This window comes from Galleria mellonella, unplaced genomic scaffold, assembly GCF_026898425.1.
Source record: "Galleria mellonella isolate WM207_F2 unplaced genomic scaffold, CSIRO_AGI_GalMel_v1 utg133, whole genome shotgun sequence".
NCBI classification, from domain to species: domain Eukaryota; kingdom Metazoa; phylum Arthropoda; class Insecta; order Lepidoptera; family Pyralidae; genus Galleria; species Galleria mellonella.
In genome coordinates, this window is record NW_026441990.1 from 4,128,884 (window position 1) to 4,148,547 (window position 19,664).

The following is a 19,664-nucleotide window of genomic DNA, read 5'->3' on the forward strand; positions in this document are numbered from 1 at the left end:
TACATTACTACGTTCAAACAAACAGTCTTCCTCCTTAATATATTAGTATAGATTGACCTTGAATTAATTGCGTTGATTTCACTCGGCGAGAAGTCGGGGGCGAGATGTATGTATATATGTATGTAATACACAGTACACCACTGCCCACACCTGTACTCGATGAACAGACAGAAAGTGAATAAAGTTTCCTTTTCAATGGACTTAAAAATAATGAACGCAAGAACTCTGTGGGTGGGTATGGTATAAATCGAAAAAAAATTCGCAAAAACTATATCTCTTAATACATTACGTCATGGGATGACACCAGTTATATTTTTGTACTTTATCTAGTAAGAGGTATATTACACTATTAAATATTTGTTTTTATTCAAATCAGAATGGCAAACAAGCTGACGGCCCACCTGATGGAAAGTAGTAACTGTCGCCTATAGACGTGAGCAGTATCATGGAAATAACAGAGTATACTATTTCGCCCAAGATATCATCCATGTGTTGCTATTCCTGAGGGCTCAGGTGTTGTTCCTCTGTACCCAGTAAATTCACGCCATATCTAATATATATATATATATATATATATATATATATATATATATATATATATATATATATATATATATATATATATATATATATATATATATATATATATATATATATATATATATATATATATATATATATAACGCGGGATCGGCTTTCCTTATCATACGAAGCTATTTGGCTTTCTAATTGGTGTCACTAGCAGCTAGGCTTAGCTGCTTCATAATCCTCTATCCATCTGGACATTTGATAACGAGGTAGTAGCGGCCTACCTCGTCCTCTTTTTATTACAACCATGAAAAGGCATTTCTTCAATACATGGCAATCGGGTCGCTTCGTTGCATGCATACCACTTCAGCCTGGACTCTACAATTTTATCTGCGATAGGCCCAACCTTAAATCTACCCCGTATGTACTCATTACGCATTTAATTCTTAAAAGTAAATCCATCAGCACAATACTTGCTGCATTTAAATTTTTGATCATGCGTTTTTTTAAGTTATCGTTTCGCTACCACAGCCTGGTCATGAACTGGTCTCACAGCAGTTTTGTAGGCCTTGCCTTAACTTTTAATAGGCATTTTTGGATCACAGAGAACTCCGCCATTTATGACACTTAGACTTCGTTCTATGGTTAATATCAGCAGTTATCGATCCATCTTCTGCTATGACCACAAGTTTCAAATATTTTAATTTCTTTATTCTAGGTAGGGTTTTAACATGTAACTTAACTTCGTTCCGGATGGTCCTGAAACTAGTTAAGATGTCTCGACTAAAACTCATTTAAGTTAATATGGCTGTTATTACAAAATATATTTTTTACTCTAAAAAAATATAGATGGATACACTATTAATCTCACTGTTTTTATTTTAAAACTTCAAAATTCGCGAAGATGTCTAACATAAGATATACATATAAAAATAGAATTTACTTTTTTTTTAAATTATTTGTAAGATATAGTTTGATTCTTTCCGTTCTATTTTATGCGCGTTCTTTCGTCACATTTGCTGCCTACTTAGTAAATTAGTGCACTGTGCCTGTTAATACCTTATCATTGTTTTGTACATAGATAACTGATTTTGATAATAACTTTATCTACTGATATGCAATCTATGGTTTTGGGTTGCGACAAAGTCTATTTATTTACTTTTCAATTATTCTCTGGGGCACAAAACACTATTGTAATAAACATACATACGTATATATTCGTGTTTCCTTCATGCAGAATAAATATAAAAAAAAAGAAACAACGTATTAAATCGTGAACAGACATACATGTTTAAACGATAAGTTTCATTGAAATATTAGATTGAAAATATTTGTATTTAGAATATAGAATTATATGTACAAGTAGAGGAAGGAAACTTTGCTTCGTTCTGTAGACTTAGCTTCGTTTCGTAGACTTAACTTTATTATGTAAACTTTGCTTCGTTTTGTAGACTTTGCTTCGTTCTGTAAACATTGCTTCATTTTGCTCTGCAATGAAAATTACGTCTTCTATTGTTCCCAAATTAATATGGTACTAAAACAAAAGTAAAACTAATCGATTGCTAAATAAAATTATATCAGAATTAACGACAGCACATAGCAACAAAAATATTGACAAATTACGAATCTACTTCATTTGAAAATCTTTTAAAAAAATGATATTTCGAGAATTAGTGAAGCAGGTATTTTTATTATGCACTAAGGAATTTGAATTTTATGAGTCATCATATTAAGTCCTATGTTGCTTTACATCTCAAACAAAGAGCATGATGCAGCAAGTGACACTGGACCAAATGACCTCAAGAGACCGCCGCTTGATCATATTGACCCCAGACATTGGAACAAATCGGTTAATTAGTGAAATCGACCGCGAATTGGTATTACAGTCAATAATTCTCATATTGCGAGGAGCGACATCTATATAGTTATTTCAGTAAACTGATAGGAGTCAAGCCACACAAAGAGAGAGATAGAGTTCTATCTATCTTCGGGTAGGCAGAAAGAACCGAGTGTCCTTAGACACATCTCTTGCTTCCCGCATTTTTTGTTTTATATCACGAAGGTGACAAACAAGCATATACCCAATCGGATGGTAAACGGTTACTGTAGCCTATGGACGCCTGCAACACTAGGAGTGTCACGTGAGCGTTTACGACCCTGAAAAAACCTTTATATACACTTTTTGAAGAATTCTTAACTCATCCCTCGCACAAGCATTTATTTTTTATGGGTGAAAACGGAATAGTAACCCCGCCTGCGCTAACGGGCTACGCTAGTGGAGCACTAGTGAAGGGCGATAGATGAGAATGAAAACAGGCCAGTTAGTTCATCATGATGAATTCATCAGGAATTAACCATGATAGTTTTCAGGGGGAACCGCGAGGAGGTTGACCTGGTTGGGTATATTGCTAGCAATGGGATTCTTAGTCTCCATTACTAACAATCCCTTTCCTTCCTCGCGCAAGCTGTTTTCAGCCATAAATTGTCCACTGTTGAACATAGACCTTAATAAGGGGTTTTTTTAATGGGTGATAATGGTATGGTAACCTCGCCTGTGCTATCGGTATATAATGGCGGGGCACCAGTGAGAGATGACAGATGAGGATGAAAGCAGGTCAATTAGCCCATCGTGATGAATTCAACTAGAATTAAACACGTTGGTTTCCAGGGGAACAACGTGGGGGTCGACCTGACGGTATATTGCTAGTAATGTGGTTATTTCCCCCCCTCGCGCAAGGCTTAGGTATATCTAAGAACTTCTAAACCCCGATAGACATAGGACTTGCATTTCAGCGGATATGAAACTAGATAACGAAACTAGGTCAATGCAGGTGAGCGCTGCAACTGTCAAGGTCGAACGATTTATTGTTCGCATTCTAAGATTAATAAAAACCTGGCGGATATGCAATCACCTCTTTTGTACTGACCTTTTCAATTTAAATGTATCGCTGTAAATTTAAAAGTCTAAATCACGCTCTAAACTTTTTCCAACACGTAAAATATAACGATAGAAAATTATATTTCGAAAATATTTATTATTAATTAGCTGACGGAAACTTTTATGTGAAATTTTACTCATCATCATTATCATCATCATCATCATGTCAGCCATTATCTGTCGATTGCTGAACATAGGCCTTCCCATGGACTGGCCATAAAGAACGGTCCTGAGCCACTTGTATCCACTGGCTTCTTGCAATACATTTGAAGTCGTCACTCCATCTAGTGGATAGGTCATTCTACATTTCTAAATTTTGATTATTATTATAATAAAATTGTAACTCGACAAAGTCTTTACATGGGAGATATTTAAGAAAAAATAATATGAAAGGTCTTAGTAAGACCAACAGATGCTAAATTAATAATTTATGAAAAAAAATGATTATCTGTTTGTTTGTTTGTTTGTTTTGGCATCATGCGAAATCTAATAGGTGCATTATGTTGCGGTTTTCACAGTTGTATTTCTGGAGCTCTGACTTAAAATGTGGTGCATGTTTTATTTTGACACATCATCTAAAAGTGGAACATTTCATTGGTTTTCCTACTTCTGAAATTGACGTGAAAAAAATAGCGAACAAAGAGCTTGTTAATTATAAACTTACATACAAACAAAGATTAAATATAAAAGTGAAATGGTACGTAACTGAACATTTTCAAGCAAATTTTATAATTATGTAATTTAAATAAATACTACTATTTTGTATTTTGTTATTCTTATTGAAAACTAAGGTTATAAGTAAACATCGATTTTATCTAATAGAATTTAATGATATAAATAAATGGTAAATTTGATAAATATATTTTTTCTAGATGCTCGTGGAAAATTACATCGTTAAAAATTACTAAGCAGGCTGTGTAAATAAATGATGACAACAGCTTCTTTAGTGTACTTTTATTTTTGTAAAACAGTGCTCCTCCTTGGTCTTTTTTTTTTTGTGCAAATTCTTATACATTTAGAAGTGTGTTGATTCTATACATCTGTAGTTCATTTACTTTGCATATACAGATTATCATCATCTTCCTACTCTTATCCCAATTGTTTGTTTGGGGTCAGTTTAATTTTTTTTTCTCTTCCATTCTCCTCTTAGCAGTCATTTACGCATTCACTCCCATTCTGCCCATATATCTTTCACATCATTCATTCATTTCTTTTTAGGCCTTCCTCTTGCCCTTATCGCCATTCACATACATACTTAATACTATTCTTAAAACATGCTCCTCATAACTGCGCATCATGTGTCTATACTGGAACAGACAGTTACTTTTCTATTACTGGCACTACTTTCATACTTCCTCTGATATACTATCTCTATATCTATCTTCACGCCAAGTCCTTTGCGGTGAAGGCAGAGGGAACCACTCATTCTTAATTTTCAACCGACTTAAAAAAGAAGGAGATTCTCAAATCGGTTGTATTTTTTATGTTTGTTACTTTACAGCTCTGACGGTTATAAACCGATTTGTAAAATTCTTTTTTTATCTGAAAGGATATACGTAAAGATTGGTCCTATAGAAATTTTAACAAAATCGGTTTAGTAATTTAAGTTTTAAATCAAAATAACTGGTTTTGCCATAATTGAGGTCTGTTGTTTTTTTCTGGAACGCAAATTTATTATGCCCATTTTTGGCTCACCACACATCCGTCTCAACATTCGCATCTCAGCTACATGCAGTCTTTCAATCAGTACAGATAAGATAATTATTATAATTGTACATACTTAAAATAGACATCAAGTTAGATGCCTATTAGTAATTGACAAGATCGTTCGATGCAATTAATTGTAACCAGCTCGTTGAATGAGACACACTTGATGATTGATCATTTACGTTGTAGGTCAACAATGAATAATGAACATTGAATATTGACGTTGAAAGTTTGAAACGGAGTGAATCATGAAACTAGCGGAGCTCACGTAATCACGTAAATTAATGTTTAAAATTAACATTGTAATCACATTGTAGTAATAGCAGTAAAGAAATAGAAGCAAAAATTATTTACGGTTTTGGAAAAAGCTTTGATGACTTCTATCTCACTAATCTAATATTGTACTAAACTAGTACTGAACTAAAGATTTTTAAAATCTTATCTAAATTCGTACATATTTGGCTCCGTAAAGACGTAAGGTAGCTTCAAAAGAAGAGTCAAAAACAAGTAGAATTCATTCCATAAAAAAATCAATTTCAACTAATTAATTACATTGTTAATGCATTTATAAATATTATGAGCAAGTGTGGACTTATCTCTGACAGAGATCTCTTCCAGTCAACCCAATGCACTTAGAGAGCATGTTTGTTAGCGGGCAGCTGAAGTATATATATGTGTGTATATATATATATATGTTTTAAAATAAAAAATAAATTTCTAAATCAGTTACAAGTGATAGAGTCCTGGGACCTTAAAAATGTCTCCATTTTTTAACTTTGTAAAAATAGCAATGAACTAGATGAACTGAAAACCACCTTTATTTGAATGTCGCTTAAAAATAAAGGTAAACTCCTATAGACCACCTCAATACATAAGTTCTGCCCACACTGTTGCGGTTGCCAATCTGACTGTTATTGCACGGAGAATTATTCATACATTTGTTGCACCAAGATACAATATTGCTTAATCAAGCGAAAGTGTGGGTGTAGATAAGGCAGACTGGTATAATTCCTTGGCATCAAGTCTGCAAAAATCTTTGACACAAATTGTTGCTTAGAAAGGATACTTACTATATCTATGGTTTCCAAACAGGAATTTTAAAAGACAGAAACTAAATGTTTGTATCGAAATTACATTTGAGATGTTTGAATTTAGAACTTGGAATAGACTTTAGATATGTCTTTTATTTTAAGTCGCAAGGCTGGACCACACAGCGAAAAACAAACACAGATAAGATGAATTCAAAATTCCACCAAGTGCTACCAATCTTAAGCATACTTGTAGGAGCAATCACAAATATTCCAAACAGCCGTAAATTATCTTTGGAGCGATCTCCCGAAGTGTTAATTCGCATTTGTGTGATCAATTCAGTCGCCACCGGCCGCCAATTGGTGCATTCACACTCGCAACAGGGCTGCCAACTTATGGAAATAATCCTTAAAATAACTACAAATTTATTAAAAATTTTTAAATTTTAAAACCTATAAAAAGAGCTGATGACTTTGAAACTTATTATAAATTGTATCCATCTCGTTCACGTCAGTTTTTAAATAAAAACCGCATCATAACTGGTTTATTCATTTAGAAGCTACGATGCCGCAGATAGACACGTTAAACTTATAACACATCTCTTTATGTTATTGGGGTTCAAAACATATCCTTTAATGGGTCGAACCCGTTGTTGACAATTGCCGTTGTGGTGTACGTAAATACTTGTTTATCCAAGCATAAATGATCCAGCGTGAAATAACGAGTTAGTTAAGGCATAACATCCTAATCCTCAGGAATAGCAACGCATGAGGGGTACCATAGACTTGATAGTGCATTCTGTAATACCGATGATGTTGTTTATAGGCGACAGTTACTACTTTTCATCAGGTGGACCGTTAGCTTGTTTGACATTTTACGAGCAGATATCTTGAAAAAGAACGTAACTGAGTAAAATCCTACATCTATCTTTCGGATAAACTTGATATATTATTAAAAACAGTAATTTAATTATATAATTATTCTACAACCCACTGGAACAACGTTTGACAGCTGTCCTGAAGTCTAAGATTGGATCCCAGCCTAAAATATATATTTTCCAAATTTATATTAGAGTCGTTTAAAATGATCGTGATTTAGAAAATTTTAGCACGTAAAATTGTTTGGTTAGCTATGCTAAAAGCTTTCATGTAATGCGTACAGAGACTCTTGATATCAGAGGGCGCTACCCGCTCTACTGTAGTAGTTGGACAGATATTATGAATCGTATATGCAGAAATTATGCTATACTCATGTTTTCAATCCGGGGAAGACTAATTTCGAACTCAATTGGAGCCCTTTAGGAGAATTCGGGAGCGCAGTTTAAGACTGTCTCGAGCATTTATTATTTAACAATATGCAGTAATGTGTCTATATTTGTGAATTATTAAATCGCACCTTAACAGCTGATTCACAAACATTTTTATATGAATATTCTTTGTTCCAAAATTTTTAGTTGGCATTAAAAACATGTGCTGAAAAGTGTAATGGAAAAGTATCGATTTCAACGTCGATATGTTTGTACATATGTCCATAGACTGTTGACATAAAAGAGTCGTAAAATCAGTCTAGACTCTTTGCGTCTGGTTTGTTTCAAGGATAAATCAATTGCTTATTTATCCTAAATTTAAGAACTGGATAATAAAAATTGAGTAATCTAACTGCGACCAGTTAGAACTGCGTCATCAATACTCATTGACGACGTGTTTTGATTCTTTTCAGTTGAGTTCAGTCTTTTCTCGATTTTTAGCTCGAATTTTAGCTTATGAGGATAAATTCCCTGTCCATTTCTAATAATTCCTCAGTTTATAATCCATTATATAAGCTGTATAACTTACAAAGGGAGGCAAAGTCTCACCTTTGATTTAAGGGCTCAATACCACTTGTGACCTTGGGATCGTCGATTGTTCTCATAGCCTGCTTTAATCGAATCAAGAAAACCAAACTAGTATCCAGGTGCTCCAACCCAGAGATAGAACAGTACTTTAGGGCTGGTGGCAATTTTCTCAGTTTTTTTTTTGTCGCTGTATTACAATTACATTGCGAATTCTGCCTTGAGTTTGAAATTTTTCATGGTTATTTTGGAATGTAGGATTAGAAATTAGATTTACACAAGTTTTCGAAATCTTTCACAATCTCAAGCTTTCTCACTACAATACAGAAATATTTTAAAACATTTGACAACCCTGATTGCATTATGCGTGCACTGTTTATTGCGAACGCAAACGCAACAGATTGCTGCTTGTATGATGTTTTTATTAACATCTGCGAATATATTGCTGGAATATGCAAGTACAAATCTCGGTGGTCCTCGGTATTTTCTTTTTTTTTTTAAACAATTTGAGGCGTTCGTGGATCATAAGTAGTACTCAACAGATGTAATTTTTTTTAAATTCCGGGTAAATTAAAATATATATAATAAATTGATCTCAGATCACTGAGTTCTGAGATTGATTTATTAAAAAATCTACGTACAATATATTAGCCTCACAAAAAACAATCTCGTTCTTTTGATCATTCAAATATCAACATTTTTTTTTTGCATGTTGATATTTCAATAAATAAATTATTATTTCTCAGAAAACCAAGTTGAATCGCAGAAAAACAAGTTAGTTATCTGTATTTAAAATCTAAAGTTCTGAACCGGTTTTGATAAAACGCTATGGGATCAATCTGAAAATGTATCCTTTCAGATGAGGGAGACTTTGTACAAAAGTCGATTGCTAGGGTACCTCTACCCCATTCGTGTTTCAACCATGAAGCAGTTGTGTTTGCATGGCTGTGTTTCGGTTTGAAGGGTGAGATATGGCGTGAATTTACTGGGTACAGAGCAATGACATTTGAGTCCTCAGGAATGGCAACGCATGGGGGGTATCATGGGCGAAACAGTATACTCTGTTATGTCCATGGTACTGCTCATGTCTATAGGCGACGGTTACCACTTTTCATCAGGTGGGCCGTCAGCTTGTTTGCCATTCTAAGTTGTATAAAAAAAAAGATGAATAAACATTTTCCAGATCAGTTTATAAGTGACAGAACTATAAAGTTAATTATGGAGTTACAGACAAAAAAATACAACCGAATAGACGTGGATACATACCTCCTCCTTTTTTAAAGTTGGACTAGAATTGTATCTAAATACAGTCCTGTCTATATTTCACACTAATCTTCTTGTAACACATGCCAGGAACTCGGGTCAATTTATCTAACATACCGCGCCAGAGAGAGATAGAAGAGACCTTAGTTCGCAATTCATCTTGATTAAGCGAAGATGGCTAATTAAAATATCCGAGTACCAGGCATTCATGATTCGATAAGAGATATGATCTCAATTGCGAAATTCCAATAGGATGTCTTCAACACAGAAGTTTTTTAAGATAATGCCACTTCAGATAAAGTGACTTAAAACGATTTATATAATTGCGTTTACTAAGGAATAAATCAACAAAACTCTGATGCGTATTAATCTGATTGGATAGTACAAATCGGCAAACAATAGGTATTTTCTTTACATGATTTTTTTTATTGCTGAAATAAATCAAGGTGTTATAATTCATGTTCAAAATTAAAGGAAAAATGGTTAAGAAAATAAATTTGACAGCTATGTTTTTTTTCTACAATGGACATTAAAAACGTGTCCAGACACGATCAACTTAAAGTGAAATTGTTCTTTTATATATTTTTAGGCATTCAATGTTATGATGGAAATTTCTACCATTATGCAAAGAAGAGTTAAAGATTCTCACAAAAATACCGATTTTAATTGTGACAAAACCAGTTATTTTGATCTGAAAACTAAACTACTAAACTAATTTTGATAAAATTTCTATAGAACCAATCTGTAAGTATATACTTTTAGATAAAAAAAATAATTTTCCGTATCGGTTTAGAACTGATGGAGATATGAGGTAATAAACATATAAAAATACAGCTATATTGAGAATCTTCTTCTTTTTAAAGTCGATTGAATACCGTTTTTTTTTTTACATAATAATGACAATGATTCTGTAGTTTTGTTAATGACGATAATAAATATTGACTCGTAATTGGCATTTACTCGCAACTTTGCCTATTTTTTTTTTACTTCCGAAAAGTTCTTAATTCACCTTTTGCATCTTACACGATATTTTTTTTATACAACTTAGAATAGCAAAAAAGCTGACGGTCCACCTGATGGTAAGTGGTAACCGTCGCCTATAGACATGAGCAGTACTATGGACATAACAGAGTATACTGTTTCGCCCATGATACCCCCCATGCGTTGCCATTTATAAGGACTCAGGTATCTTCGCCAATTCGAAGTTTATTTCTGTATTGATCCCATATTATTTTATAACAATTGAAATTTGAAATAATATTTGTTTAAATTGAATGTGATACATAAAGGCATGGAATTAAGCCACTGTTTTAGTAAATGATAGTTGTGTTAGTAAAACTATTGGGTTAATCGTAATTACGTTTTCTACAACGCTAATTGTCGATTTATATCTATCCACAACTTCAATTCGAGTCGTAAACATAACGTATACATTAACCCTTTCATTTATAAAATATTAAACATACAAACATATTTTAATATTATTTTGTCACTTTCTTTCAAATTAAAAATTTTGTGCTTATAAAAAGAAAAACCAGTTCAATAGCTAAAATAGATTTATGAGATTTTTGACGTTTTTACAAATAAGAAGAAAATGTGAAATTTTCAAATCTTTCTGAACTAATAAAAAGTAGTGACTACATCTCTACTTCCGATTCGCAACTATTTGGCAACGTTCAATGTTTGCATGCTAAAATAGTAGAGTATTAATAGACCGGATTAGAACGTTATCGATCAACACCGGAGTTCGTTCACCCGGCTCGACTATTTAATTTCGTCGTATATTACGTACTTCGTTGTTGTAAAAAGTAATTCAAGTATTATTGTTTTATCTATGGTTCCGTTGACACGTGCTACGTGTGTCTAACAATAAATGTTATTAGAACGCAGATATGTTTGTTGTGTCGCAATTAATTTGTTGACCGTTGTTTTTTCTTTACCTAACGCAATTGCTAAACAATGGCTGCATATTTCTCAACCGACTTCAAAAAAGAGTGAAGTTTTGAAGTGATTTTCAAAAGATGATACTCATCAATTGTTTTGAATTGTCTATAATCATGTTACGCGATTACGCGCGCTTTTCAACCGACTTTAAAAAAGGAAGGTTTCTGGTTTCGATTGTATATTAATATTTTTATTACTTCATAACTCTGTTATAAACTGACTTTTTTTTTATTTTAAGGGATTATACTTTCGGATTGGTATCATTGAAATTATAACGAAATCGGTTTTAATAGTTTGATTTTGAAATTAAAATTAATACTAGGGTTGTCAGGTGCACATTACCGATCCTGAAGAACTTTAAATACGTTTTTGAAATATCCCATAAATATGGATAGACTAAATTCGCCAATAATTTAAGGTTTTCGTAACTATTTTTGTCGATATTTTTTTATGTCTTTATACAACAGGTATTAATAAATAAAGCCTAACTTTTCTCCATAAAAAAGCAACTTCATACATCACAAACATGTTTCGTAGATTCATTACATTAAAAATACTTTAATAACTACATATTAGGCGTCTATTTCCTATGAGAAATGCAATAAAGTTCATTTTATCGCGATACCAATATGAACTAGTGAACTAGTTCTTAAAATCGCCACTTATGATTAAATAACATACTATAATAATAAATATTACCAATTTATTTCTAAAACCACTCGAGACACATAGTATTGGCCATAAAATATGTACTTTAAATTCGAACATGTCATAACAACGATAGCTGTCAGTCGTATTAGAGAAGGCAAGTGTAGAGAGAACGGTATAACATTGTTTTAGTTCCCAAATGGATCCTAATCTTTTAAGGGTATCATCATCATCATCATCATCGTTAATATATCAGCCATTAACTCTCCACTGCTGAACATAGACCTCTTCCCTTGTTGACCTCCCCCCTTCTTGGGGGATTTTGCCAATAGTTGCAACGTTTGGTAAGTGGATTGGCAAACGCAGTTAGGCTTTTGGTGATGTTTCAAGAAGGGCGTCGCTGCCCATCCCTTGACGATTAAGTTCCCTTAGTCGCTTTTTATGATACCCACGGAAAAGGAAGGGGTATCCAATTCCATGCCGAGACCACATGGCGCCACATTTATAACATTAATGTAACATTAATGATAGTTTTTTTTTTCTAATTCTCGTAAACAAAGCGACGAGTATAATTTAAAGAAACCACTCTCGAATCACAATGTAAGTTTTAATGTAAAATACGACCTTTTTTATGCAACTTTAAATGGCAAACAAGCTGATGGTCCACCTGATGGAAAGTGTGATGGATGGAAGATGTACCATGACATAACAGAGTATATTATTTCGCCCATGATACCCCCATGTGTCGCTATTCCTGAGCACTAAGGTGTTATGCCTCTGTATCTTGCAAATACATTGCCATTACATACCCTTCAAACCGAAACACACCCATTAAATGGATGTATTTTGGTCACAAATGCTTCACGATTGAAACACGAATGGAATAAAAGTACCCAAGCAAACGACTTTTGTACAAAGTTTCACTCTAGTAAATGACTTAGATATTTAAAGCGGACTGCTTGACACGCTCATAAGGAAGTTTATAGTATGCTTTTAAATGTGTCTGTAATAGAAATGTCATTAATTCGAAGAACTGCTTTAATTTTTCCACGGAGACCACTCCAGGAATCGCTGCACTAGTTCGTTCAAATTTAAATTGACAATTCGCTCTTGCAATAAAGTGTGTACTTAAATTTAAATACGTCTAACAGTATTGCAGTGTGGTTCGAGTATGTAGGCCGATCGTCTTGAGCCAAGTGGTACGGTGAATCGGCTGAATGATAAATGTTCCAACTCTCTATCCTGAAATGAGATCTAGGCAGATCTAGTTCTTCTAATGAAGCGGTTTCCCCGCTAAATGATTATAATTTGATACCCTTTTAAGATAGTAGACAGTAATATTTTGTGTATTAATTAATTCTTCTAAATGTTTCGAACAATAATTTTCCACAAGAAATATCAAAAAGAAAGAGATTCTAAATTCGGTTGTATTTTTTCAATGTTTGTTACCTCATAACTCCATTAGTTTTAAATTTGGAATTTTTTTTTTTTTATTGGTTGGTTCCATAGAAATATCAAAATCGGATCAGAAGTATAGATTTTAGATCGAAATAACTAGTTTTTGTCATAATTTAAATCGATTTTTTTGTAGGACACGATGTTTAATTATAATTGACTGCTAGTGTTGTGATTTTTTGACGAAACTTCGTTATATCGACAATTTTTACGAATATTGTATAAATGTATAAATGTAGTTGTAAAGTTTTTTTATTTGTTACCTTATAGTGCATTAACGGTTTAATCAATCACTATTAGATTTGATATACACGTAGGGGAGCACGGGGGAATCAGAGCCACAGGGTAATGGGAGTTACTCTAGTTTACATGCTTCTTGACAATTTAGACCCTGTTTTGTTTTAACGTATTACAAAAGGACGCAGGAGGGGTGCATATGCCTCGTTGTGTCACCGTTTAGTTGACTTTTAGTACACAAATAAATAGCACGTCAGTTTTTTAAGCTATTCATCTAATTTTTGACAACATTCAAGGACAAATTGTGAGTTTTTAATTTATTTTATTATTAGTATTGCTTCTTTTATCTTATAGATTTATCATTAGAGTGTCGTATAAAAAAGTTAATTTATGTAAATAAGCAATTGTATTTTGACAATTATATGAAAACCTAAAAATGAGTATTTGGGGAAATGGGAGTCGAATGGCTCTCATTACCCACTTCATTTCTTGTAGTTTTATTTCAGATGCCTTGAAAACAAGATAGGATTACGGATAAATATCAGTGGAATCTGGTTACTATACCGTGCTATCAAGAGAGTCAATGAAGATGGAATATCTCTGCATAAGGCTGCCCAAGGGTTTAATATTCCATATAGTACTTTGCAAAAAAGGTATCGCAGAGCAGTACAAACCAATCCTCGTCTCGGAAGGAAACCAATATTTTCTCCAACTCAAAAACAAATTTTGGCTGATCATCTCATTCACATGTCGAATCTTTTTTACGGCTTAGACTCCATGAAATTTAGAAAATTAGCATACGAGTGTGCTGAACAGTTGAAGATATCTCATAATTTTAATAAGGAACTTAAATGTGCGGGACCAGACTGGCTTAAAGGATTTTTGAAAAGAAATACTAATATCAGTGTTCGCAAACCTGAGTCAACTAGTATTAACAGAATTGAGGGATTTAACAGAGTAGAAGTAGAATTATTTTCCAAAAATCTTGAGGAACTAATGATAAAAAATAATGATGCAGCGCACCAAATATTTAATGTAGATGAGACGGGAGTGTCTACAGTGCAGAAACCAGGAACAATTTTAGCAAAAACAGGTCAAAAACGAGTTGGTACTGTCACTTCTTGGGAGAGAGGAAAGACAGTCACTGTTGTTTGTGCAATGAGTGCTTCTGGCGTTTATGTGCCTCCTATGTTTATATATCCGAGACAACGTCATTCTCCTCTTTTAGAGAAAGATGGTCCTCCGGGTGTAATTTACGATTGTTCAAAAAATGGATGGACAAATGAAAATCTATTTTTTAAATGGTTGCAACATTTCAAAATGTTTGTAAAACCGAGTAAGGAAAACAAAATATTGCTTATTCTAGATAATAATAACAGCCACTCCACTTTAGAAGCATATGAATTTTGCAAAGCTAACTACATCAACATGTTGTCTACACCACCACACTCCTCGCATCGTTTGCAGCCTCTAGATATAACATTTTTTGGTCCTCTAAAAAAAGCATACAATCGCGAATGTGACCTATATCTCAAATCAAAAAATATGATTAAAATCACAATGTATGATATACACATGCCCAATATTCAGGTAGTGATTCTGCCAAAAATTATGTTTGTGATTTTTGTATGAGGCGATAATTGTTTTTAATTACATATAATTATCTATAATTTTGCATGTTCCTAAAGATAATATAATTGTATTTTGAATGAGAATAAGTTTAGTTTATAAACACATGAGGAAAATGTTTAATTATACAATATTTTGTTACATATTGTTAATGTGGTTACCATTACCCCGATGGATCTTATTGCCCCTATTTCTGGTTCTAATTACCCCGTACTCTTGGCAATGGGAGCCAATGTTACTTTTTTTTTAAGTAAGAATTATTTTCATTTTAAGTAGGTTTTTTTTAATTTCTATATTAACAGGATAAGCCTGATTAGTTACATTATAATTAAAAGAAAAAATTAAAATAAAAAGTGATTTATACAAAAAGTTATTTAAGTTTTAGCTTAAGTGGCGCCAATTCCCCCGTGCTCCCCTACTATAAGGGATGAAGAAAGCTTAAGGTTATATTATTTTATCCCGGTTAGTGAACATAATCCGGTTGGGGGGAAAGGGATTGTTAGTAATGGAAACTGAGAATCCTATTGCTAGCAATATACCCAACCAGGTCGACCTCCTCGCGATTCCCCCTGGAAACTATCATGGTTAATTCCTGATGAATTCATCATGATGGGCTAACTGGCCTGTTTTCATTCTCATCTATCACCCTTCACTGGTGCTCCGCCAGCGTATCCCGTTAGCGTAGGCGGGGTTACCATACCATTTTCACACATAAGAAAAAAAAACATAATCCGGTCATGCGGACTTAACTCTTGACTCCAAATACTTGTACTTTTTTGCTTTGTTTTTATTAAAACGTAAAATTAACAATCATTCTAGTCATCGTCGGTATTTTCAACCTACTTCTGAAAGAACGAGGTTTCCGAATCGATTGCATTGTTGGTTACACGATACCTTAGCCCATTCTCCTACGGTTTGAATAGCAGTTTTTTTTTTTTAATTATTCTTAGCAGTTAACGGCGACGGCTCGATTACATCGTATTTGCCTGTTTGGTACCACGTTTATGGATAAGTAACCGAAGAAATAAAGATTAGCTTCATTATTTTATATTTCTCACGACTTAACCGCGTAGATCTATTGTCCTATTTTATTGTGTTACCGACATTTTTATGAGAAATCTAGTTTAAGCTATCAGTGTCCCGTGACTTCACCACTGTAAAATAACACATAAAATATCCTGTGTACTAAGTTACTGGGTACCTCTGTCCCATTCGTGTTTCTACCGTGAAGCAGTTGTGTTTGCATGGCTGTGTTTCGGTATAAAGGGTGGGATATGGCGTGAATTTATAGGGTACAGAGGAATAACACCTGAGTCCTCAGGAATGGCAACGCATGGGGGGTATCATGGGCGAAACAGTATACTCTGTTATCTCCATGTTACTGCTCATGTCTATAGGCGACGGTTACCACTTTCCATCAGGTGGGTCGTCAGCTTGTTTGCCATTCTAAGTTGTATAAAAAAAATTACCCACCCCTAATTCAAGTCCGTTCAGTACTTTTTGCGTAGAAGAGTAACAAACACCACCACCAGGTGGGCCGTCAGCTTGTTTGCCATTCTATGTTGTATAAAAAAAAAAAAACACCCATCCATCCTTAAAATTTTCTGCATTTATAATATTATACAGGATTAACTATGAAATGATGTTTGATAGATAGATAGATAGATACTCTTTAGTACCAATAAATATTTAAAAAAAATATTGATAGAGTTGATATTAGTGTAAAAATTTTTAAAACCAGTTTAATAGTTCCAGATATTACATTTATTTTTTTTTATTTAATTTTATTGGCACATAAAACAGATCACAACCATAAAAAACTTAAGCAATAGTTACATTTGTGATTCGGCTAGGTTATAATCCAATCACATCATGTGCACAGCTTGAGTAATTCATTAAAAGCAAACACATAAAATAAAAAGAAATACTTAAAATGTTATATAAATATATAAAATATAAAACTATAAAAAAAAAACATATTTTCGATCATATTCTACAAAATAGAAAACGAGTATATATTCAAACACACAAACATGTTTTATCTTGTGGATTTAATATTTATCGACCATTTATTTAATCTTTCACCTAACAATTTATAGAATCATCCTAATGCATTAAAATGTCAAATAATGTTATAAATTATGTTAACCTATTCAGAATTGAAGTGTGTTCAATTAATATATAAATTTAAAAACCTATGTTTTAATGTTTTATTTTTATAATTTAATTTATTTGACTAAGCTACTGCTTCGGTATTGGAACTGGTTCTATTGAGTTATAGCCTTTCCTTGTTATAGTAGTCGTAATTAATATTATGAATGTGAGTATGTTTGTTTGTTACCGTATGGTGCCTTAGCGGCTTAAACAATCACTATACAAATTTGTATGGGAAGATTATAAACTACTTTTTATCCCGGTCAGTGAAATTTTTTTTTTTTATTTAAAGCCAGTATAGAATATTACTATTTATTACTTATTAAGTATATAGTACTACTTATTAAATATATTTAATACTATTATAGTGCAGTTCTCTGATTTTGTTATCGTTAGATGATATAAACATTTCTTAATTACTATTTTAAAAGAGTATGTATTCAAGTTTGTATTGATTTTTCGATAGATTTTCTTTTAAAGACCAAATAAAAAAAAAATATTAAAAATATTTACAATTCTTACTCAAGTTCTTCTGATTAAGTTTATTTAAATACATATCAATGTATTATATATTAAGATAAAGGTCTTTATCAATCAGTTATCTCTGCCTACATCACAAAGTACTTGGCGTAAAGATAAGTAGATAAATAATATTAAGTTTCAAGTTTTAATAATAATTCTTTATTACACCACAAACATAAAAATGTTAATTAGACAATACAAGTGACATACAGTTGCATAAAGTACAATTATCAATTTTTACAATTTTTATTGAAAAAGGAAAAATTCTGCATTAACATAGTTTGGATCTTAGAGAAAATTTCTCAGTTTTATGAATATTTACTATCGCTTTTTCGGTTTATTATACTTCTACGTACTGGACTTACTGTTACTGGAGTTATTCTTCTTGACGACTATTAAGGCATCAGATGTTACCATGTCGTCCGTTAACTGTCCAATGCTGAACATAGGCCTCTCTTCATTGGAAGAATTTGTCAGTAGGTGCCACGCGTGACAGGCGGATTAGCAACCGCAGTTACGCTGTGAGGATGTTTAAAAAGGAACGCTACTACCCATTTTTTTACCAATAAGTTCCCTTAGTCGCCTCTTACGACACCTATGGGAAAGGAAGGGGTGGTTCATTCTATACCGAAACCATATGGTGTATATCGTCAGTTATTATTAAATCAAAATTTCACCACATTGATAGAGATATCATTGACCTCAAACAACTATAATTTTTGAATATTAATATTATTATTTATCTCTTTTTTTTTTTGCAGATGAAAGAGATGCCATACAGAAGAAGACGTTCACAAAGTGGGTCAACAAACACCTGGTTAAGGTATTGTGTCTTTTTAATACTTATGTTTAATAGTATATTAGTCATAATCTCATAATAAGCTGTCACAAGTTGCTTTGAGATTAAAATGGATTTAAACTATACGTTACTATTCGATTCTCTTCTGGAGTCTATTCGATTCACAGTTAGTGTATGCAATTTATCGTAAATGAAACCTTTAGAACAACTTCATATTATTTTCGAAAGGTTTTGCGCTGAAGGGTGTAAGTTTTTGACGGTTTAAAATGAAACGGTTCCTTGATATTTCATAATAGCGCGTAGATTTTAGAAGTAGAAAAACCAATTAAATAGATAAATTTATTTAATTGTCATTATTTACATTAGTAATAACAGATATTTTATTAAAACACATAACTCGATAAAAATAGATATTCAACTCCCATTTTTTCGACCGACTTCAAAAAAGAGAACGTTATACATTGTACGTATTTGTATTATTTCAATTTATTATTTATACGATATTAATACTAGTTTAGTATTTATATTATCTATTATATTGCCTTCACAATTATATAAAATGATAAATTTTTTTAAAATCCTTGTTATATCGGTAAACATTTTTATTTTTTACTAGCTGTATCTCACGGTTTGTTTATTTGTGAATTGGCACATAAAGTATCTTAGTACTTAGGATATAACCTACTCGTGTACTAAATTTCATTCAAATTCGCTTAGTAGTTTTTACGTTAAAGAGTTACATTGTTACAAACTTTCTCATTTATCATAGGATATTAATAGAATTGAATAAAATCTTAAATTGTCATCTCTTTTTTATATTTATTTTATAACTAATGAAAATACATATAAGTAGGTATTCATGTTTCATTCGATAAAATGACGCCAGTACTTACTCGCAGACCGAAGCAATTTTAACTCATGCCCATCATTGGAATCAATCAATTAAATTAAAGTGATGTAGAAATAAAAGCCAATTGTGG

At 32.6% G+C, this 19,664-nt stretch overlaps 1 protein-coding gene across 9 annotated transcripts in view; it reads left to right on the forward strand.

Moving 5' to 3' along the window:
• Positions 1–19,664, forward strand: part of LOC113511282 (dystonin) — a 372,284-nt gene that overhangs the window by 146,159 nt on the left and 206,461 nt on the right. For all 9 annotated transcript variants that reach the window (XM_052903181.1, XM_052903184.1, XM_052903175.1 and 6 more), the window contains one exon: positions 18,647–18,708. In XM_052903181.1, coding sequence (XP_052759141.1) covers positions 18,647–18,708 — 62 coding nt within the window. The remainder of the gene's footprint in view (positions 1–18,646; positions 18,709–19,664) is intronic.